Source organism: Charadrius vociferus, unplaced genomic scaffold (genome assembly GCF_000708025.1).
Source record: "Charadrius vociferus isolate BGI_N301 unplaced genomic scaffold, ASM70802v2 scaffold787, whole genome shotgun sequence".
Lineage (NCBI taxonomy): Eukaryota > Metazoa > Chordata > Aves > Charadriiformes > Charadriidae > Charadrius > Charadrius vociferus.
In genome coordinates, this window is record NW_009649307.1 from 353106 (window position 1) to 374568 (window position 21463).

The window sequence follows — 21463 nt, forward strand, 5'->3', positions numbered from 1 at the left end:
CCGCTTAGAGGAGTTTTACACATCAAAATCGGGTTTCATTATGATGCCAGAAACACCGAAGGGAGATGTCAGAAATTACGCATAGGACGGCACGAACCGCCCCGACGCCACAGAGGAATTCAGAAGTTTCCAGAATTAAAAATAATTTCAGAAGAGTTTGCCAGTGGTTATTCTGGTCGTATTTCTGTTATTTTCAGAAAAACATATAGAGACAGGAGCGATTCCCACTGCTCTTCCTCCTCCTCTTCCTCCCCAGACTCCAGGGCCATCCCCAGACCCCCAGGGCGCAGCTCAGGGCCACCTATAAGCCAGGGTGGTCTCCCTGCGTGTCCCCAGGGACTGACACAGGCCGTGCTCATGTAGGGTTATAATTTGAAGAGTTTGCTAAGCCAGAAGCAGATGTTGCTGTACGCTCTCGCCCAAGCCTAGTAGGAGCGAGGGCCGGGGGCACAGCCGCGCATCCCCCTGCCAGGGGTCCCAGCCCCAGCAAAGGGATGAGGCGGTCACAAGGCAGCCCCGTGGTGGCCACCCCAGACCTACTCTCCTCCTGTTCCGCAGCCATGGATGGGGCGCACGCCGGGTGGGATGCCATGAACAACTGCACCGATGAGCAGTACTGGGACACCCTCGTTTACCAGTGCATCCCCTGCAGCGCCGTGTGCGGTTGGCCCACAGTGAGGAGGTGCGCTGCCCTGTGCGGTGAGTGCCGGGGCGGCCGGTCGTGGGCACCGCGGGGCCGTTGCCTGCCGGGATGGAGCAGGCAGCCATGGGGCAAAACTGGGAGGGGAGATCAGGGCGCTGGGATGACCCACGGGGCGGGCTCCGAGCCAGCTCAGCTTAACGGAGCTTCAAGCCAAAACCGCTGGGGAACGTGACAGCTTCCCGGCGATGGACTGGGTCTGGCAACAGGACCAGAATCGAGTTGTCCACGTCTCTGTACCTCTCCTTTCTGGGGTCACAGGGAGCCTTCCCGGAGCTGCGTCAACACTCGTATCCCCCAGCGGTGACACCCCACCCTCCAAAGGAAGGGCCTGGAGACACGTCAGGTTCATTTGATGTGGCTAATTATAAACTCAAGCTGTACCTTCACGAGGCTGTACCGCGAGCCCTGCGCTGGGGCCGGCACCGAGGTGCAGCGACAACGGGTGGGGAAGAGAGAGGCAGATGCACTTTGCACCCAAAACCCGTGCGTGGTCCCTTCCCTCCTCGGTGAGCCGCCGGCCAGGACTGCTGCGCTCTGTCCTCAGGCACGGGGCACCCAGCCCTGCCGCAGGGCTGCACGCAGTGACGAGTCACGTCCCCCCGATGGGGACAGGAGATGCCACCCCTGGGGTCCTGAGCCGGTGCTCACGCACGTTTCGCTGTATCCCAAAAAAGCTCTGTAAGCCCCAGGGCGGCAGCAGCTCTAAGAGCAGCAACCAGGAGCCTGTTGCCACCACCGCAGGGGGGTACAGCCGCGCACCTCTGGCTGCGGCCCGTCCCATCCCATCCCATCCCATCCCATCCCCACGCGGCTGCCAGCCCTGATGCCTTCTTTCCCCAGTATTCATCCTACAGCCAAACGCCACCTCAAAGCCCGTGGATCTGTCACCCTGCCAGCCCTGGAGAGGCTGTCAACACTGACGGCAGCACACAGGTCTCGCCCTGCGCCAGTCGGAGCCGTGGGCTTGTTCGGGGTGGCCGAGGGCTCGTTGTGGCGTGAACCCAGGTGCCGGGGGCGGTGGGAGGGCAGCGTTTTGGGAGCTTTGAGCTCAAACGACAGGGGAGGAGGACATGCTTGGGACCCCGCCTTTGTCTCCCGCGCGGGAGGGGAGGGGGCGCGGGGATGCGGGGCAGGGGAGGAGGTGGGTTACGGGACCGACGGTGGGAAAGGGGCAGCAACACCCCCTCTCTTCGTCCTGGGGGGCTGTGTATGTCCTGCCATTCCACCGGGACTGGGGAAAAGAAATCCAGGGCACGCATTTCCCGTTTTCTCCACCATACAGCGCCTTTTCCCTTTTGCACATCGGCGTTTTACAGACCTGTCCTTCACCTCTACCAGCCAGGGACAGGACGGGCAGTGGCGTTTCCCACCTTGCCGAGCTGCCTCCAGCCCTCGGGGATGGGATGGGATGGGTTATTTCCCCTCAGATCTCCGAGTCCCACGTCAGGGTTGAGGCGCGAGCACTGGAGAAGGGGGAAAGGTGGGAATGGGGGGTGGGAAGGGATCTCCCCTACCCCTCCATGGGAGAGAAATGCAAGCAAACAGAGGCGGTGCATGGCCGCTTTCAAATTCTTTCCAAGCGGAGCGCGTGAGTGCTGTTAGCGACACCCTTTCCCTATCAAAAAGTCAATAGTGTGAAGCGTGTCCCCGAGGGGTCTCTAAGCACACTCATCTCTGCCTGGCCCACAGCGGGTGCCCTGGTGGCCACCCCACCTCCGCCAGCCGCCCTGGTCACGGCCTTGCCGCCGGCGGCTGTGCTGGAGCAGAAGGCGTGCGTGGAGCAGGAGCCGTGGCTGGTGGTGTACCTGCTGCTGGGGCTCTGCCTCTGCGCCCTCGTCTGCTCCCTGCTCCTGGGCTGGACCCACCTGCGGAGAAAAGGAGAGGTGGTCTCCTGCCAAGCCAGCCCTGGGACCTGCCACCGCAGGGAGGACTCCTCCAAAGGTGAGTGCTGGCTGCACTGGGGGGGACTGGGAGGGGATGGGGAACTTGTGGTGGACCACTGGGAGGGACAGAGAGCGGAGCCGGTTCATAAGAGGGGTGGGGAGGAAAAGCAAAGCCAACGATGTGCAACATGGTTGAGTCCGAGCCTGGAAGAGCAGCAGGAGCGGAGCCCTGTGCCCTGATTCTCCACCGTACCCACCTTCTCGGTCACTCTTGCAAAGTCACCGGCACAGCTTCCCACTGCTGGAGCTGCACCCTCAACTCACAGCTCTCCGGTCTCCAGCCAGAGGCTGAGCTGTGGGGTCAAGGAGGAGTTGCAAAAAGCCAACTCTCTTCCAAAGAAATGAACCACCCGCCCAAGGAGGACCCCGGGCTTTTGTGGCAATTGCAGCTCTGTGTTCCTTCGCTTGGGGCTGTGCTGGGACCGCTTTGGGGTGAACTACTGCCTGGCAAGAACCGTGGTAACACAGGCTACTTGCTCCTTCAAACAGGCTAACGATGCAGCCGGTGCGCTGAATTATCTTGTGGCATCAAACGCCGAAGTTTTAGCCCCGGAAGCAGAGGGGCTTCACAAACCTTTGCTGTAGGGAGAAAAGATAGGGAAAGGATAACGTGCAGTAAGTCAACATAGAAAAAAAAGATGTTTTTATTCTCCCTCCTCCTCTCCTCCCCTGCTTTTAAAAATAAAAAGGTCTGCTTACCTATTTATGTATACACATACATGTCTACATACGTACAGTTCAAAGCCAGACATGCTGGATGTCAAAAATCACGGAGAGAAAAAGCCCACGAGCCGGTGTGTGGCTCAGAGTCACTCTCCGGCAGGACTATCACTCAAACCATTCCTGTCCACTTTGGTCGAAGGACACGGTGGCATTGAACATTCAGCTTTTTAAGGGAAGCCGTCAGGTTCAGCGAGATTTAGCATATGCTCATTCATACCCTTTCCTAACCCCGCTCATCAGGTCTCCGATAACGGCGCAGAGCCCTTTGACAGCTAGCGACCAGCCCGCAGCGCGCCACGGGTCCCTCGAACCGGCCACGCTGCACTCGCCGGAGCTCCAGCGCCATGCACAGTGCTGCACCATCGCATTCGCATATGCTACAAAAGCAGCATTTAATGAAATGACAGTTTAGAAGTAACGTCATAAATATTACAATTACTTTAGTGCCAAACCTCCAGCTTTCCTGCTCAAGGCACTTCCCAATTTCACAGAATCACAGAATGGTCAGGGTTGGAAGGGACCTCTGGAGATCATCTAGTCCCACCCCCCACCAGAGCAGGGGCACCTCCAGCAGTTGCACAGGACGGCGTCCAGGCCGGTTTGGGATGGCTCCAGAGTGGGAGACTCCCCCACCTCTCTGGGCAGCCTGTGCCACTGCTCCACTACCCTCAAGGTAAAGAAGTTCCTCCTCATGTTAAGATGGCACTTCCTATGCTCAAGTTTATGCCCATTACCCCTCGTCCAGACTCTAGCGCAGCACTGCAAAGCATTTCTTCAGGACAAGGTGCCCCTCAAAAGCCTTAAGCTAACACACGTGGTTTATTTGCAGATCGCCTGGTGGAAGCTGGAAGCGTCGGTGATGGATCCACCGGCAGCAGGGTCCCAGAGCCGGTGGAAACCTGTGGCTTCTGCTTCCCTGGACACGGCTCTGCCGTACAAGAGACCAAATCATGCCACAGCACCACCTGTCCCACCGGGGAGAGAGCTGCTCCCTCCCACACCGGGATATGCAGCACGGGAAGCGCCGGGGCCATTCCCAGCCCTGATGATGGCCACTTCAAAATCATATGTTCTCCTTCACAAGAGAAGACGCCCATGGCGTGACCGCAGTGAACATTCCTCCACAGGAGCAGAAAGGAGGGATGCTCCCTCTACCCCCTAAACACAGCTGCTTCCCCCTCCGTTTCCCATGACTGTAACGGCTCCTACCAGCACGGGTGGGCCTGGCACAGCCCTTGTCCGAGGGCTGTAGGTTATGGACAGTGCTGTTTTCTTCCACTCAGGAAACAAAATTCTCGTTATTCTCGTGCACTCCCAGTGACAGAAGTCCCTTCCCATTCGGCAGTGTCTTCACCCCCCCGACTTGACCTCTGCAGACTCCTCCGTGCATCCCAGTCATCGGGAGCGATGTCTCATTGGGGCTTTTCCTCCTGGTTCCACCAGCAGCGTCACTTTGTCTCTGCAAAGTGTGTTGATGCGGAGTCGGGCTCAGACTGTGGTGTCCACCTGTCCCCGTGGAGAGCACACCTTTCCCTGCTTGAAAACTCTACCGTGTAACACAAGTGATTTACAAGCAGAGCTGTGAGCATCTCAACCATGGACTCAGGCCCAAGAAGTTACTCGTGGAAGTTATAATGTCCACCGAACACCACTGCCATGCTCTCAAGAGTGGTGTGTTTTTTGACTTTAGGTTTCTTTACAGGACAGAAAATTTGGTAGGATGCAATGTGGGAAGCTCCACTGACAGCTTTCAACACTGCTTGGGAGGGAGGACAGGTCACGGACAATGGTGACGCTTTGCCTCCTTACAGGACACGATGCTGCATGGGAGGAGCTAGGACAGGCACCAAAATCCCTGATGGAATTGGGTTTAAATGTGAAAACTCGTCCAAGGCTGAGAACTTTCTAAAAGACTGGATTTACATACATCTGGTCTGGGTTACTCAAAATGGCTGGTAAAAGTGAGGAACGAGCTATGGATACAGCTGTTTTGAGGGAAGATTTTTACCTGACCCGGCTTTGCAAGGTACCATGGACAAATATGGTTTTCAACACGTAACTTGAAGTTCTCATTTTCACTAAAGGAGAATACAGGAGTTTTTCTACTTGGTGAGAAATCACTCCTGGTAGGAGCTCAATCCCTCCACTTTCTCAAACTAGAGCCTCAAACTTGGAAGAATAAATATGAGTCAATATATGCACAAATCGGTGCTGGGAAAGTAGACAGGAGAAGAAAGCATGAGCAGATAGTTATAACAGACTCTGTCCCCTCCATATTATGTATTTCTTTAAATGTCAATGTTCTCTTATCACTAAAGGCGGCACCACGCTGGTGGTGACCATAACAAAGCCTGTGCCACGAGTGATGTCCAGTAACAAACTAGAAAGTGCAAGAGATGGTTTAAGGTGAGGACTAAGAGCCCACGCGTTGGTCCACCAGCTGGTACGTGGGGCAAAGTTTTGCTATCTTGAATTGCTCCAGGAACCATTCTCCATCTCGTTATCCTTGTGTGTTGCCTTTCATCTCTTCCCTCGGTTTAGCAAAGTCCTTCTCGTGCAGTAGCACGAGGGTGTTTTGTATTGTGCTGCATCTGAGGGAGAAAATAAGCCTTTGTGAAACGCAAATCTTGTTTTACTCAGATGGGTCTCCTAAACACAATGGGTGAGCCCTGAAGGCCACCACCCCACAGTGCGATGGGGGGAGCAATGGCTTACCCACGTGCACAGAGAACAAAACAGAGACGCCGGCCAGGAGCAAGCCGCTGGCAGGGTACAGTGACAGCAGCAGCCTCTGCTGGCTGGGCCTCCCCCTGGGCCTCCGCTCACTGCGCCTCTTGCACTCGTCACCTGCCACCCTCTCTCGGCGTCCACAGTCCAAGGACCTCCCACCCTCCCTTGGCCACCATTCCTCTCACCCTCCACACCTCATCTACCTCCCACTCTCTCAACCTGAAGACCCTCTTGGCCTTGCACTCCATCTTGGCGTCCCCTCAGCTCAGCCTCCTACACCTTCTTGGCATCTCTTCTCACAGTCATCCCCTCTGGGACGTCCAACTCTATAGCATTATCTTCTATGGCCTTAGCTCCTGTCATATCCCTCCTGTGGAATCTGCTCCAATGGCCTCTGGTCTCATGGTGTCAGTTCCCAGGGTCTCTGGTCCTGTGGCCTCCTGCCCCATGGCCTCAGCTCCCATAGTCTCTGACACCACGGGCCCAAATACAGTGGCATCATTAGCATCCCAATTCCTCTAAACCTCCAGAAATGGTTTGGCCCCAGAAGCCACCTCGGCCTACAGGCACGCTCAGCCTCAACTCTTTCTTAAGACTCCCACCTGCTTTTGACCTCAACCATTCCTTGGAGTCCCACCCACTTTTGGCCCCCACCCTTGCAAAGACTCAACTCTTCCTTAAGGCTCCCAACCCCTTTGGGCCTCCCACCCCTGCTCAGCCTCAACTTCTCTTCAGCCTGCCTCTTTGCGTAGACTAATCCCTACAACAGCTTTCCCTGGTCTCTCGGTTTCCGTTCCAGCTTGACCTTACTCTTTCTTGCCCTCCCACCATCTTTTGGCATCTACTCTTGCTCTGCCTACACCCTTTAGTTGCTCTGAGTCGTCACTTGGATTCCTGCTCTGCCTCCCATCCTGCTCATACTCCTCTTCCACCTCCCTCAGCCTTTTGCCCTGCCCCCATTCTCCCTCAGGCTCCTCTTCGTGCTCGCCCTCCCAAAGCCTCTTGGTCTTTCCTCACCCTCCACTGCTGCTCGGTGTCCCGCTCCCTCTACAACCTCCTACCGCATCATGTCCTCCACTCTCAGTGGGCCTCCCACTCCTGCCTGGCCTCCCCACCACCTTCACCTCCCACTCAACCTCCTGGCCTCCCCAGCTAAAAAACTCTGCCTCTCCTCCTCTTCTTGGTTCCCCCTCCCCGCCTCTACAGGGCGAAGGGGCTTTGCACTTACCCGGGGGCAGCACCAGCACATCCCCACGGCACCAGTGCTGGGACAGCCCCCAGCCCCGTGTCCCCCTCTGCCCAAGGACAGGGGCTCCAGGAGAAGGAAAACCCTCCTAAACAGACATGCCACCTTGTCACACTGCCCCTTCCCAGCACGGAGCTCCCACAGCCACTGATGAGGACGTATGGCTTCAGCCCAACTCCGGTGCCCTGTGGACATTTGAGTGTCCCCTCCAGGGACAGGCACTCACCACCCGCGGGAACCCCCGCCCACCCCACTTGTGCAAGGAAATTCAGAACCTTATTTAAAAATAGGATAGAAATAACCGAACATGTGCCACCAGTTTTGCAATTAGGGCATCTCTTGAGGATCAAGAGGCATCAATTACTCAAATGAGAAAGCTTTTAGGAGAGCGTTTGTGCCAACTAGCACCGGGGCTCACCCTGCGTGGCGCTGGCAAGCGGCAGCTCCTGCTCCAGCTGCCCCAGGAGGCCACTCGCCTTCTCGCACCCAGGCAAAGCCCACGTTGGGCTGGGACTGTCCCTCCCGTCCCCACACAGCCCCAGGAATGGGGGAAAACAGTCATCAGAAGCCAAGTCCTTCCCTCCAGCCCTGACAGGCAAGAGGGAAGCATTCCTCACCCCCCTTCGGGGATGCAACTGCTGTTATCAGGATAGAAAAGTCAACATGGAGCAACTTGAAGAAATCAGCAGTGAGAATAACACACAGACTCCCAGATATATCCCTTAGATGCCAGAGAACCAAGAGGCATCAATGGATTTGGTATGACGTTTGCAGCCACTGGGCAACAGCCCTGATGGAGCACAGCTGGAGACATCACTTTGAATATTAGAGGGACACTGTCAGTATGGGACACACCTGGTTACAGCTGGGAAGAGTTAAACCACATGGAATTACAGGCACTGATTCTGAGCAAGAGCATCCACTTGGGGGTTTAATCAGTTCTCACATTTCTACTTTTGCTCAGGTTTTCACTGTGCTCCAGCACCAAGTAAAGCTTTATCTCCGGTCAAGTGGCTGAAGGACAAGAAAATATTATACTGAAAGCCACTTTCTGGCTATTTTTGTGCCCCGTGTAGAGCCGTGTTCATTGCTGGTAGGTCACAGAATATATGCTCCACCGCGAGGCTGCATCACCACCCCAGCCTTTGTTCCCAGTCCTTTCTGCAGATGCTGCCTCGCAACAGACCAAGCTGTGCCGACACAAAACTGCACCTCAAAATACACAAATCGACCCCAAACTGCTCCCTGAAATGAAGAGGGGCAGAGCAGCCGAGGCTGCGCAGTCACCGCTCCCGGAGGAGGCAGTGGGTCGCCCAGCACATGAGGGAGGCGTAACTTCATCAGCCAGTCGTCAGCGTCTCGCTGCGCAGCACGGCATTTTGCGGTCGGCGTTTTCCTAAAGGTGATGTTAAGAGAGAGCTCTGCAGAGAGAGAAACCTCCCGGTTCTGCGGATGAGCTGCGCGGCTGTTTCTGAAGAGCTGAAGGGTGAGAGAAGGCTGTGTTTGAGGAAGAACATCATGCAGGGCAGTGCTGCTCGCGTGACAGCAGCTGCTCTTCCTTTTTTTTTTTTTTTTTTGCAGGGAAAACGCTCTCTCCTCCTCTTGCAACCTGCGCAGACTTACTGGTGCTGGAAATAGAAATGTGCCTGGTACAATTGAGGGAAAGACACAAGGGGGTGGGATGGCACGGGGGAAGAAAAGGAGGTTTTAATACACCAGAAATTCTGCTTTTGAAACCAGAAAGAGAGCACTGAGATCTCCCACTGAAAACCATCTGCGCCGGTGCAGTGGTACAGAGCACAGCCCTCTTCGCCAGCCTCAGAGGGTGGGGTATGGGGGGGGGGGAAAAACACCCATTAAGGCTGATTTATATGGCTGGCCTCGTCCCTAAACAATTTGTTTCTAAAGGATTAACAAAACAGACTGCATTAGCTCCGACGGCCAAGCGTGTGCTAGTAGAAAAAACAGAATTCATTTGTTCGGGCTCCGGCATCAAAAAAAAGCAGCAGCCAAAGGCTCAGCCCTGAGCATCACAAAGCGTCCCCGCTCCCAGCCCAGCCGCCGCGCGGTGGCACTCCTCCTCCAGCAACGGGACAAGGTGGGGACCAACTGCAGCAGCCCTGGGAATAAGGAAAGGCTGGTTTCTTGTCTTCCTCCGCAAGCTTGCTGCATTATTAAAAGGTAGCAGAAAGCATCGCGCTGAGCATCCGCACGACACCGTGCCCAGTCCGGGGAGGGAGGGAGGGAGGGACACCCCCTCCTCCCCCTTTCCCTGCGCCATTCATCTGCATTTCTCCAGCCATTTCTCATTTGCGACAAGAACGCTCAGGTTAAATCTTGCAGCACCCAATTACAATTGAAACTTATTTCAAGCATGACGATGGGGAGAGATGGGTTAGAGAACCGGAGTACGCTATCCGTTGTGCGGAAAGCGGGCTGCCTGGGTACCTCCTGCACTGTACGGTGCGTTTTCTATGTCTGGTTTGGTATTCAAAGCGCTTCAGTTAGTCATTCCTTCTTCCTTCCCCCCTTGCGAGCTGTCGCAGAAATCTCTTGATGTACAAAACTGCCGCGTACTCCTCCAGTTTGTGTACAAATCAAATGCAATTCCACTGTTCTTTTGTTCGGCTGCTCTTGTAAGACGCTCATTTAAAAAACAAACAAACCCACTTCCCTTATTTTCCTCCTATTTCTTCTGTTCCATCAGATGGCGTTCACCTGTCTCAGGCAGGTTAGACACCTGTAACACATTTCTAGAGCACAGAATCTAGAATAGTACGACTCAGCCATGTTTTTAACCACACTGGTGAAGTCGAAGCCTGGCTGTCTGGATACAGACGCAGAGTTTAATGACCTTCTTGGTGTGTCTCCTACAGTGCCCAACTCTTACACACAGCTCCCTACAGGTTCCACAAGGAAGGGAGAACAAAGCTATTTTTCGCTCGCTTCAGCTCCGTCTTCCGAATGGTTTCTCTCCCAGGCTGCAATTCAATCCGCAGCGCAGCCTCCCGAGAGCGAGCCCCAGCACACCAGCGCGTACTGCTGGCATCTCCGCAAGCCCAGGACCTGCTTTAAAACACCCCAGCGGCGGAGGGGGAGAAAAGGAGCAAAAAAAACCCAACCAAACCCACCCACCAACCCTGCGGTTTGCGACAAAGCAAGAGCAAGCTGGTACACCGAAGCGCTGCAAGCTAAGGACACCGATACGGAGGCTGTGATTCCGCGAGGAGGAGAAGAGTACGTGAGGAGTTAATAGATGTGGGAGGATACAAGGACCCAATACCAGCCTAGCGCATACCAGGAAAATGTGTTGTTTACTTAAAAGCGGAGTGCACTGCAGAAGTGCTCAATAGCAGCAGATCTATCGCTCGATGCTGCCCCCAGCAGCAACCGTTTCTAACAGATGGTACATTTTTCACTACTGAGGTTCTTTCAAGTGTCACATATATGCCTTTGGAAGGCAGCAGGGGGAAAAAAAAACAAAACCAAACCAAACCCAGCAACAACAAAACAAGCAATTTTGAGAAATTCAAACTTATTCACAAGATTTAAAAAAAGAACCAAGACCACTCTTACAGTATAAACACGCCAATTCATTCATTTTTACTGATGGTTGCATTTATGAATTTCATTCTCGTGAAAAAAGGGAATAAAAGGAAAAAAATTAAGAAAATAGCTATTTATAGAAAACAAAACAAAAAAGGGCTCAAACAGAAAAGACTCTGTGCTGATGCTTTTGATGAGCAGTCCAATGGCGTTAAACATTACCTGTGCAAGCAGGCATGCTTGAAAACCTGTCTCAGTACTGTAGCTTCAGTTCCACAATCCAGGATTTCTTTTACGGTTGTTGGAAAAAAAAGAGCCTAATAGTTTCATACTGTATTTATTTAATAACTAAAATTCACAAATAAAAAGATACTTGCAAAGTCCTTTAGTTGTGTCATCCCCTCCTCCTCCACTCTACTGCTTTCAGACCCATATGCATAAAAAAATGGGCTTGGATTTTTAATTTTAACTGTTATATGATTGGTCGTTGGAGCTGAAGCACCAAATGGAGAAGATGCTTTATGGAGATGAGGGTATAACCCTTGCCTTCCCACACACATGTTGGAGGAACATAGGAGATGTACCAGCGCCCGGACTCCTCTGCTCCCATTTCCCCCACCCAGAGCATTCCTTTCATTTTATATTTCCTCTGTTAAGTGACTGACTGTAGCCTCTTTTTTTTCCCCCTTTGTCCTTGCGGGACCGCATACGCGTTGGACATTGTTCATTTCTTACTCCGCCAGGCTTTGAGTCAGTGTCAAGTAGGTCCTGTTACAGCTCAGTGCTAGTTGTTTTTTAATGGGTCTTTTCATTTCAGGTAGGTTTGTGTGTCGATTCAGAAGGCTTGCTTATTTTCTTCCTTGTTTATATCTGACACGCTGCTGGATAAGGCTATTCATACTCCAGGAACTGTTTGTGATAGAACAGCAAATATCTGCAAGAAAGCAGAGGTACAGTTTCAGCTTTCTGCTATGCGTCGCAGCAGATGAGTATTTCCATTGATGCGATCGTAAAAAGTGAGGACTATTAATTTTGTTTTTCTTTGCAATTTGAAGCGATTCCAGGGACATGTCAGTTCCCTGCAGTAACTGGGGAGGAGGAGGATGGAAGCCAGCTGAAATAATTTTACCAGCAACTCAGGAAACTGAACAGTTGTACATCAAACAGTCGAACCTTCTTGTTGTACAATCTACTTGGAACCTGAAAGCTCCAGAAGATTGGACCGTGTTGGTGCCCAGTCAGGCAGCATCCGTTTAACACTACTATGACAAAAAAATACAACGGAGGTGCTTTAAGATGCAACTGTTGCTTCAGAGTAACATTACCAAAGCATCAGACGCTCAGGATTATTGCAAACTGTCTGCCATTCACTGTTACAGAAGCAAAAGGAAGAACCAGGCATGTGGGTGAAAACTCACGTGTCCCAATCAAATCCAACTCAAATATCTAGTGTCTCAATCTGTACTCAAATCTGGTGTTTTAATAGGATGAAATTCTTCCCGTCCTTAATTACTTTATGTTACTGCTACAGAAGGGAGCCCAGCCCTCAAGCAGTTACACGTCAGAGGGAAGCAGACTCATCTCTACATACTCTTTACACACCACACACCGACAGGGTCACTGCATGACTCTTAAAATGCTTCCAAGCACTTTTGAGACTTTCCAATTATTATGGTTCCATCTCACACCCTATGGAGCTTCCCTTATGAGAAGGATGTAGATCTACTTAGTGTCAGCCTTTATCTGAACCAGGGAAAACGGATGGGAGCTCACACCAGCCTTTAGCGAGGCAGACGGGCAGTTGCATCACGTACCCTCTGCTCCTTGCCTTGTTTCTCCCACAGACATACCCCAGCTGAGGGCCAGAGGTAGCCACTTGTTAGCGAAGCAAAACAAACTCATTTTTTCTGCTGACCTCAAAGCAGAGGGTACCTTGTCAAATCATTTAACACTAGAGCTCAGATATTACAGGATAGATTTATTTTTTTTTTACTTCCTGGCTGAAGTTCAAAAAATGAAAAAATGGGAAAATTTGTTAAAAAAATTACAAACTGAACACCTGCAGCAATCCATGGAGATGTCAGGAATAATTAAAACAGGAACAATAAAGGCTTATTCTTTCCAGTACCAAGTCCATAGTTGATAATGCAAAATGAAGACTTCAGATTTTAAGCAAGCTTATTCTTGAAACATATACCAGTCCCCAGTGCTTCCCTCAAATGAGGAACACCGAGATTCTTCCCTGGCAAACCCCTGCTCTGCTCTCCCAGTGCTTGTCTAATGCAAATATCTGACACCAATGTAAAGCCATGAGCCAAGAAACAGCTCATGTTCTCTACCTGCCTCCCATACAGCCTGGCCGCTCTGCTTCACAGTATTTTCTTAACGACTTTTCTTCCCATCTTTTACACTCATAGAAATCTAAAGGTTCTGCAAAGACTGGATTGTGTCATGGAGGGAAATACTGCTCTTACGCTGGATGGTCATATCACCATGGTTTTCAGAGTCCCTTCCATTAGCAAGCAAGAGTTTGGACATGAGCACCAGTTACAGACACTGCAGAGTCAGCTGATGTCCCTCATCCTTCCCCTCTTCCTTCAACAAATCCAGGATTATAAAGCCACATTCTGGAGCACTGATACATACAGAGAGAGACATTCAATATTCAAAGAGAGAAATTAAGTCTTTCTCTATGACGAAAGGGTCTTTTAACTGAAAGTAAGGAAAAGCCAACAAAGGTCAAAGTTTCCCTTCCTTTCCCCTTTCCAGTTCACAACTTACCCTTCACTGTCTAGCACATCCTTAATGCTAGCCTTGGTGATAATGGCATCATCACACTTGAACCACTGGTCCTTGTGCTGCCGGATGAAGCTGGTATAGTGCCCGCTCTCCAAGGTTCCCTGGTGATTAACTACTGCAAACAAGGAATACCTGGTACAGAAAAGAGTTAATGAATATGTGGATCAAAAGGAGAAAAACAACTGACATTTCAGACAGGCAGAAGCTTGTGTTCACAAACACGTATAGCACTAGTAAAGGATCTGATCCCTCAATTGAGCATCTCTTAACGTTAACTGGGAGGACATCCTTGCCCAGGGAAAAGAACCACTTTTTTCTTTTTCTGTCTTGCTATTACTGCAACACTCCAGTCCGATGACAGCCCTCAGCTTTAGCAATACTGGCTACCAAAGATTTTTCTTCTAAAATAGATCAATATTGAGCCATTCCTGAAGAGGACCACTGATTATCTAGTTTGACCTTGTGTTTCCCTGAGCTAGTTACTCTAGTGAACCAGAAAATGCATTTGAGGTATGGGGGTGGAGCAGGAGATAATCGTAAATATAGCTAATCTTAAATATTTCTAGTGATAAATTGCTGTAGTGATGAATTGTCCTTAATCTGTAAAGTCTGTACCTATTTTGAAATACTGAACATACATTCAGCCTGAACTTCCAGCTTTCAGGTGCTGCTGTGCATTTGCCTGCTAGCCCGAGAACTAGCAAACATGCCTCTGTTCCAAAGAAAGATACTGATAGACTAATCAAGTCGTTCTTAACTTTTTCCCCCCACTTTTCTTAAAAAGGAGACAACAACTGAAGTCCTTGGCTGTTTTTGTTCTAAGGTAAGACTTTATTTCCAGTCTGAAACATACCTGCAGCTCTTTTTCAAATGTTCTCCAATCTCTAACTCATTCTTAAAATGGTATCCTCAAACTGGGATACAAACACAGCTGCACAATGGTAAAATAATCTCTCTAATCTCACTTGATATTGTCCTACTTATGTTGAAAATTCACAGAGCTCTTTTGACACAGTGGTGTCGCAACAAGGCACCTTTTCAGTTGACTGTCTGCAGAGCCACCGATTTATATAGTCGCCCTCTTCCTAATGGAGCCCTTTAACCCAACTGGGATGGGCATTGCTCTCTAGTCCCAGATGGAGGGTTCTTTAAAGAAAACACCCATCCCTTTTAATACTGTAACCATAGCTTTTAATTTTGCTCACAGACCGATTGTTGGGGTTACCACCTTCAGATCTGAAAGTCAGCTGCCACAAAACCACAAAAGGGTAGGCAACTGTAGTGAACGAAGCTTTATTTTGCAACAGTTCAGACTTACTGTGCTGTCAAACATGGCAATGCATTTCACACTGCAGGATATACAGCAGACAGTATATCTCCTTCTAGAAACCAACTACCTTTCACAATAGGAGTCATGGAATGTACCACTTACTTATTATCATTGTTTAGACTATCCGTCGGCTGCTGGTATTGCCCGTTCATTCTGCTCTCTTTACTGCAACACACACACACACAAAAATCCAGTCACTTAAAGCAGTGGCTTCCCAAACCGAGGAAACAGGTTTTACATGACACAGCCCGTTTGCCGAATCCAGGTTCTTATTCAAAAGCACAACGCTGCTCAGCAGCGGAGAAGAGCTGCTGATTAGGATGCTAAAGATGCTTTATTTGTTCTCACAGCAATGCTACATAAGAAACACCATTTCTCCTCCTGGTCAAGGCTTCAGTGCTGCAAATGCACATCTGTTTACATCAAATGTCCTATCCAAAAAGCTTAAAAACGAGTTAAGAGAAGATTTGTATTTTAAACCTGGAAAAATATCTAATTACATCAATCCTTTATCCTGTGATGGGTCAATCATCCCGGCTCTGACTTGTAAATTCATTCTGTGTTTTGACAGCAGCAATAGGATTATGCTGTTGATTTCATAGCCGATGAAATTTAGATTACCGAGTTATGCCTGCTGATTATCCCATCTATATTCCATTATGCTTGATACCTTCCATCAGCAGAGCCTGTTCTATCCAGGGAGAATTCACCACAGAGGAATGGGGAAGTCTCAAAATCTCCAGAATATACTGGAATAAACTACATATTCTTAATATACCACTATTTAACAGAGCTTTAAGGTGCTCCTTTCTCTGCTGGCAGAAGTAGCTACTTTTTTTTTGGGGGGGGAAGGGCAGGGGGGTGGGCAAAGCTTGAAATTACTAGTAAAATTTAAGCATCAAATAGAGCCCCTGTGTTAAGAGATACCATGTTTTGGTGCTTTCTGCATTGCTTCAGATATAAATTAAATCTGAATATCCTCTTGTATATTTGAATGGAATACCTGACAAACACTCATTAATGGAGCGGATTAAATTCCTTTCATAAAGGTATATTTATATAAATAAATATATTTGTCTTTCGCAAACCTGGGAGGTGGGAGAAGTCTTACTGTTTCCGTTTAAATACCAATTAGAAATACCTATTTTAATCTGGACTATGTTTTTTCTTCTCACAGCATTCTCCAAACAGATGTCGAAGGTACAAAACAAAAAACCCCAGATTTGCATGCGTACAGAAATAAAGAGGAAGGATTTTTATAACTTCAGAAATACTAGATTAGGCATTAGGGTATGTCTAGTCTGCCTAATTACACAAGATGAGTGGTGGGTGGGCACTCAGGTGATGGGACCAAAGCGGAGATTTGAAAGCACGATGGATCTGAGGCTATAATTCAACATGCAACCAGAAACATAACACACATTAATAAAAAAAAGTTTAAATAGAAAGCCTTTTCCGGCAACAAAACTCAATAGTTTATCTAAAAACTAGTTTAGAAAAAGATGCACATTTCAAGGAGAAGCTTACAGCAGAAGTATCATTATACATACTGTTCTATAACCTTGATTCAAGGATGTTCCATGTTTCATGATGCACATGTATGAACTGGTAAACAGTTCTGTCCAGGTCTTTGGGGGATTTTGAACTTGGTACACACCTGGAAGCCATGAATGGTGTCATGTCCAGCTCCAGCGGAAATGAGACATACGTAGTGATCTTTCGCCTCAGTTTGGCTGAGTGTTCAAACCGCTGGAGACAAAGTGGAAGAATTTTTTTTTTTCTTTAGAGAAAGTCTAAGTTTTATGTCTTTTATAAACGTCCTAAGCTTAGGAACAATAACATGAAAGCATATTAGCAGTTAGTATCCAGGGACATACCCAGATTTTTATCTACCAACTATCCGGGCTGGGAACCCCCGTGTAAATGCTAACACATGTCTACCAGGAAAATAAACCACAATTTGGGGGGGGGGGGAAATACAGCATTAATTAGATTGTTTACCTTAATATCTATACATACAAACTTATTCCCAACTGACATTAAGAAAAAAAAAAAATGTATTAAACAGAGAGCACACACAGCCTTACCCAAACCAGTGTTCATTTATACTACGCACTATTCAAATATATGGCTGCTGCCTACGGTAGCACACAAAACTGGGGACAATGAGGGCTTGCCATCAGATTCACACACTTCATCCACCCATCCAATCACCTCAAGTGACAGGAGTCAAGCCTACACAGGAATACCAATTCAAATTAAGGCAAAAAATGGAACACGATAATAAAAAAGCCTTGTTCCTCCACCAAAAGGAGCCTGCGATACCCACCATCCTCTCCTCATCTTCTCGATTGAACATTAAATGGAAACAGGAACAAATACCAGAAAGAGATGAATGAGTTTCTATTTAAAGGCAGCTTCTCTCCCCATTTCTCAGAAATTCTGCTCTATTTACACTTCAAGTTAATTATTTTCCAATTGTGGTGCCATAACAATTCCCTAGCAACAGATCCAGACGTGAAAAGCTGAGACTTCTGTAATTCTTATCTTTTGTGTTTCTTTTTTTGCTTTAACACATGAAATTAAATTTGCATTTTGCATGGACAGGACAACACAATCACTTAGGAAAAGTAATTTATTTTCAAAAAATCTTCAGTCATTCTGAATAACACAAATACTGAACTGAGCTTCGAAAAGGGGTTTAGCACATTCACATTGCCTTGCCCAAAGAGCAGAATCACCTAGCTATATCTTGCCAACTACTCTGCATAATAAAAATAAAACAAAACCAAGAGACCAACACCCCAAAAACTCCCTCCAAAAGCCAAGCAGCCAGCCAAGCACTCCTGAAACCTCAAGTCAGTCATGTAAAAATGCTCTTCAGGAAGACCACAAACAGCCAAAGAATTAAAAAGGAATTTTGCTACTATCTATTCCAGCCAGGCGAATATCTTTGGCATATAGCATTGCCTGTCATCTTGGTTAATATTTGAGATGCAACTGAAGAACCGCTGGTATATGGGGGTGAACATCTGAAGGCATGACTGTCCCAAACAGTCTGTATATTACAGAAGAGGGAATTCATTCCACCTGTAACACCTTTTTTTCCAGTACAAAGCAGAACCAATCTCTTCTCACGAATACACACCTTCCTATGGCATTCTGTTTTCACATCAAGAACTCTGCATTTCATTAACAAGCTTCTGTACAAGCCAGATTTTGAAAACAAATTTTAAATCGCTGCTACACTGGATACAGAGTTGCTATGTAATTTAACAATTCCAAACTACAATCATTTATTGAATACAGTCTGTGACTTGCTCAGTGAGACCATGACACTATAGTCACACAGATTATTCGATTTTCCAGTATGAGCATACTGACCTACCTTAGAGCGCTACTGGAAAATAAACCAGAAAAACTGCCTGCAAGCTACAGCAAAGTTCAGCACGCACTTTGCAATGACAGCTACAAGATAAAGGTCTAATTCCAACACTACTAAAGTTACCCAGGTGTTTTACTAAAGTTCAAAGCCTAGAAACCATGTAAGAATTGAACAAGTGAATGAAGTCTCTGAAGCAAAAGGCTGGATCGTGTGTTCTTTCAATTCACCAATCCCCAATTGGAAAGAGAAGCAATACAAGCCTTCATTTGTACACAGCATATAGGCTGCCGTTTTAAAATGTGTTTCCAGTCACCATGGTCATAGGTAAAATACTGTTTTTCTTTATGTAGCTTATGTAACATTATCATCATCATCAGATAAGCAGTTTCTTGAAACGCTGGTCGTAGTAAGGGCTGAGGGCAGTGATCATCAGTTACTGCCTAGCAATGAGAGGACTTTGCCATTCTGTCCCAGGAGACACTCAAGAACTTACAGGTCTGCATCTGAAAAGCTCAAGCAGATCAAAGATGCAGTTAAATTACTGTAGTGGCTGCTTCTACAAAGGCCTGGGGCATCACTTTTCAAGGACCCTTTGCCTCTTGACACAGAATGACCTCCATCTTCTCCGACAGCTGCCTACTGTGCACCACAGCCACACTCTTTATATTTAAGACATAAATTGTACAGGACTAAACTATCCGAGTGCACTGACTATGATATTATCTCCCATCATTGCATCTGACAATCTGGATTGGAAATGTTGAAAACTACATCACAGTTGGGAGGATACAAGAAGCCTTCTCCATTGCAACTGACAACTTTTTCATGCTTTTCTTTCAACGCAGAGTTCCTCTGTGGCTTTCTTCCAGTAGAAGCGTGGGGTAAAATTTTTACCATGTGGGATGAGTAAGTGTTATTGGAGATTGGGTTCTACGCTGGTTCAGGTATTGCACTAGCCTTCCATTTTGTTTCTAGATTCTGAGTATTTAGGTTCCCACAGACATACCGCAAAGCTACATTATAGATAATGTAATACTATCATAATAGAAAATCTAGCTGGGCATGCAAGCTGTTCTTTCTATTAATTTATCTCGTGAAAGATTAGTCAGAAAAAGCCAGAAGTCCAGGAATTTAGCTCATCCTCTCGGAGAGGAATACGCGTCCTCTGCTCGCTCTGCTCCCTGTGAACTTACTTTGAGATGAAAACAGGCCACAATGGGTAACTTCTTCATAGTGAGTTGTTTGGTAGATTCCTGGTAGCTATGGCAACCACTACATTTGATTTTGGCACTGCTTCCTAGATGTTCTGGCCTTGTAAACCTGAAAAAAATATTAAAAAGCAAAGGGATGCACAAAACGATCAGATGATTTTCCACACATGCTGAAAACACTTATTTTACCTTTACTTGTGGGTCACTGGCACCACAAGAGAGAGTTTATGGCTTTTAAGTGTCATTTTGAAAAAAACCCACCACCTATAATAATGTAAAGTGGTCTGGTTCAGATATCCAAATCTGACATTCATCATTGCTCTACTTGGGAACACTTCACTGAAATGCATCAGTGTCTGGGAAAGGAGCTAAATGTTAGTTCATCTCCTACAACAGAACAGCTGATTTTCATACAGAAAGCAAAGATCTTTTGTTTTCAAAAACAAAAACATTGATATGAAGTTCCGAAGTGAGACGACATGACTTCTGTGCTCAGCTGCACGCTAGTCTGCAGGACACTTCTAGCTTGTAGCCCTCCAGGGCTAGGATCAAAGCTCTGAGATGGAAAGGGCTGTAAACACGAAGTTCCTCTCAAAATACAGATATCTTCCAAGAAAACTTAAGTGTTGACAACTTGAAAAATCTGTTTCAAAATTTTCAGACAGAAATGCTCAAGGGAGCTATAGGAAGAGACCATTAAGAACAGGGAACTGCTTAGAGAAAATAAGCTACCTCTATGTTCTCACAGCACACTAAAGCAAAATCTCTCTCACTTTTTCAGAAACTGTCAGCACAGAAAAGGCTAGGAGGATGGACTGCTAAGTCTTTTCCTCCAAGTTTAGACTTCCACAAGGCAAATAAATCATCTCCCAGAGGCTGCTTGCCAACTAGGATTCTTGAGATGAAATATTTTGAAATGTAATTTAATATTTGACATTAATGCACACACTAAGCACATGAGGGCAACGTGGTATCAGCTCGTCACTAACCCTACCTTGCCTACCTCTATGGCCAACACAGCCTCCAGCACCACAGCCTCCTGGTCTCCCCTCCTGTTTGATTAAGAAGATTCCCCTTACCTAACCTATGTACCACCATTCTCTGTTTTTGTTGTTTTGATTTCCCCCTACCCCCCCATCCTGGTTCAAGGTAAAACTGGACCAATTTTGTTCAGTAACTTCGCTTCTTAGCTATGCCTCTCCTAACTACTGACATTAACGGCATATTGTGCAGCCAACGTTCACTCTCTCAGTGATAAGAGGTATGTTCATAGCTGATGCCCAGGCATGGTATGCAGAGAGGCTCTTGCTTATACCTATTGCTATAACCCCCAAGACCAACCAACTTTGTTATTTACCCCGTTGGAGGGTCGGAAGCGGAAAAGCACAGTGGGGTCCCACCTGCGGGGAGGAGCGGACAGGACAGGTGACCCCAAACTGACCAACGGGGTACTCCATCCCATCTGCCTCATGCTCAGTATAAAGGCTGAGGATCAAAGGGTCAGCTCTCTTCCTTCAATGGCCGACGACTGAGGGGGACCCTGTTCGTCTGCCTTAGATCCCGATCCTGAATGCAGATCTGGAATCCAGTCCCCATCCATCACGGAGTCCAGCCTGGGACTGCCCCAGTGCCAGCCGGTGTCACGATTGTCATCTCGGGAGCTTGATACGGTTTTGTATATATTTCATTGTTTCTGTTTTTTAAATTTTATTATTAATATTTCATTAAAGTAGTTTAGTTCCTTCTAAACTTGTAAGTCTCTTTTTCCTCCTCTGCCCCTCTCTTTGAAGAAGGGTAGAGGGGAGCATCTGTCGGTCCCATCTGGGGTCCCCCAGGTCCCCAGTAGC

The 21463-nt window shown here is 48.1% G+C and overlaps 2 protein-coding genes across 3 annotated transcripts in view; one reads left to right on the forward strand and one right to left on the reverse strand.

Annotated features, from left to right (window-relative positions):
- The first annotated feature begins 560 nt into the window (after positions 1-560).
- Positions 561-4473, forward strand: TNFRSF13B (tumor necrosis factor receptor superfamily, member 13B). The gene is made up of 3 exons (XM_009889221.1): positions 561-699; positions 2393-2644; positions 4199-4473. Exons 1-3 carry the CDS (start codon positions 561-563, stop codon positions 4471-4473), a joined length of 666 nt encoding a protein of 221 aa, XP_009887523.1.
- A 6447-nt stretch (positions 4474-10920) lies between these two features.
- Positions 10921-21463, reverse strand: part of USP22 (ubiquitin specific peptidase 22) — a 71308-nt gene continuing 60765 nt past the window's right edge. For both annotated transcript variants that reach the window (XM_009889203.1, XM_009889202.1), the window contains 5 exons: positions 19599-19725; positions 16678-16769; positions 15123-15185; positions 13673-13822; positions 10921-11825 (listed from right to left, as the gene is read on the reverse strand). In XM_009889203.1, coding sequence (XP_009887505.1) covers positions 11783-11825; positions 13673-13822; positions 15123-15185; positions 16678-16769; positions 19599-19725 — 475 coding nt within the window. In that variant the 3' untranslated portion in view covers positions 10921-11782. The remainder of the gene's footprint in view (positions 11826-13672; positions 13823-15122; positions 15186-16677; positions 16770-19598; positions 19726-21463) is intronic.

Bases quoted from the DNA above. Each gene is read 5' to 3' on its own strand.
- TNFRSF13B (XM_009889221.1), top strand. From the start codon at position 561: ATGGATGGGGCGCACGCCGGGTGGGATGCCATGAACAACTGCACCGAT. The intron at 700-2,392 runs GTGAGTGCCGGG...CCTGGCCCACAG, and splicing joins GAGGTGCGCTGCCCTGTGCG to CGGGTGCCCTGGTGGCCACC. The intron at 2,645-4,198 runs GTGAGTGCTGGC...GTTTATTTGCAG, and splicing joins CAGGGAGGACTCCTCCAAAG to ATCGCCTGGTGGAAGCTGGA.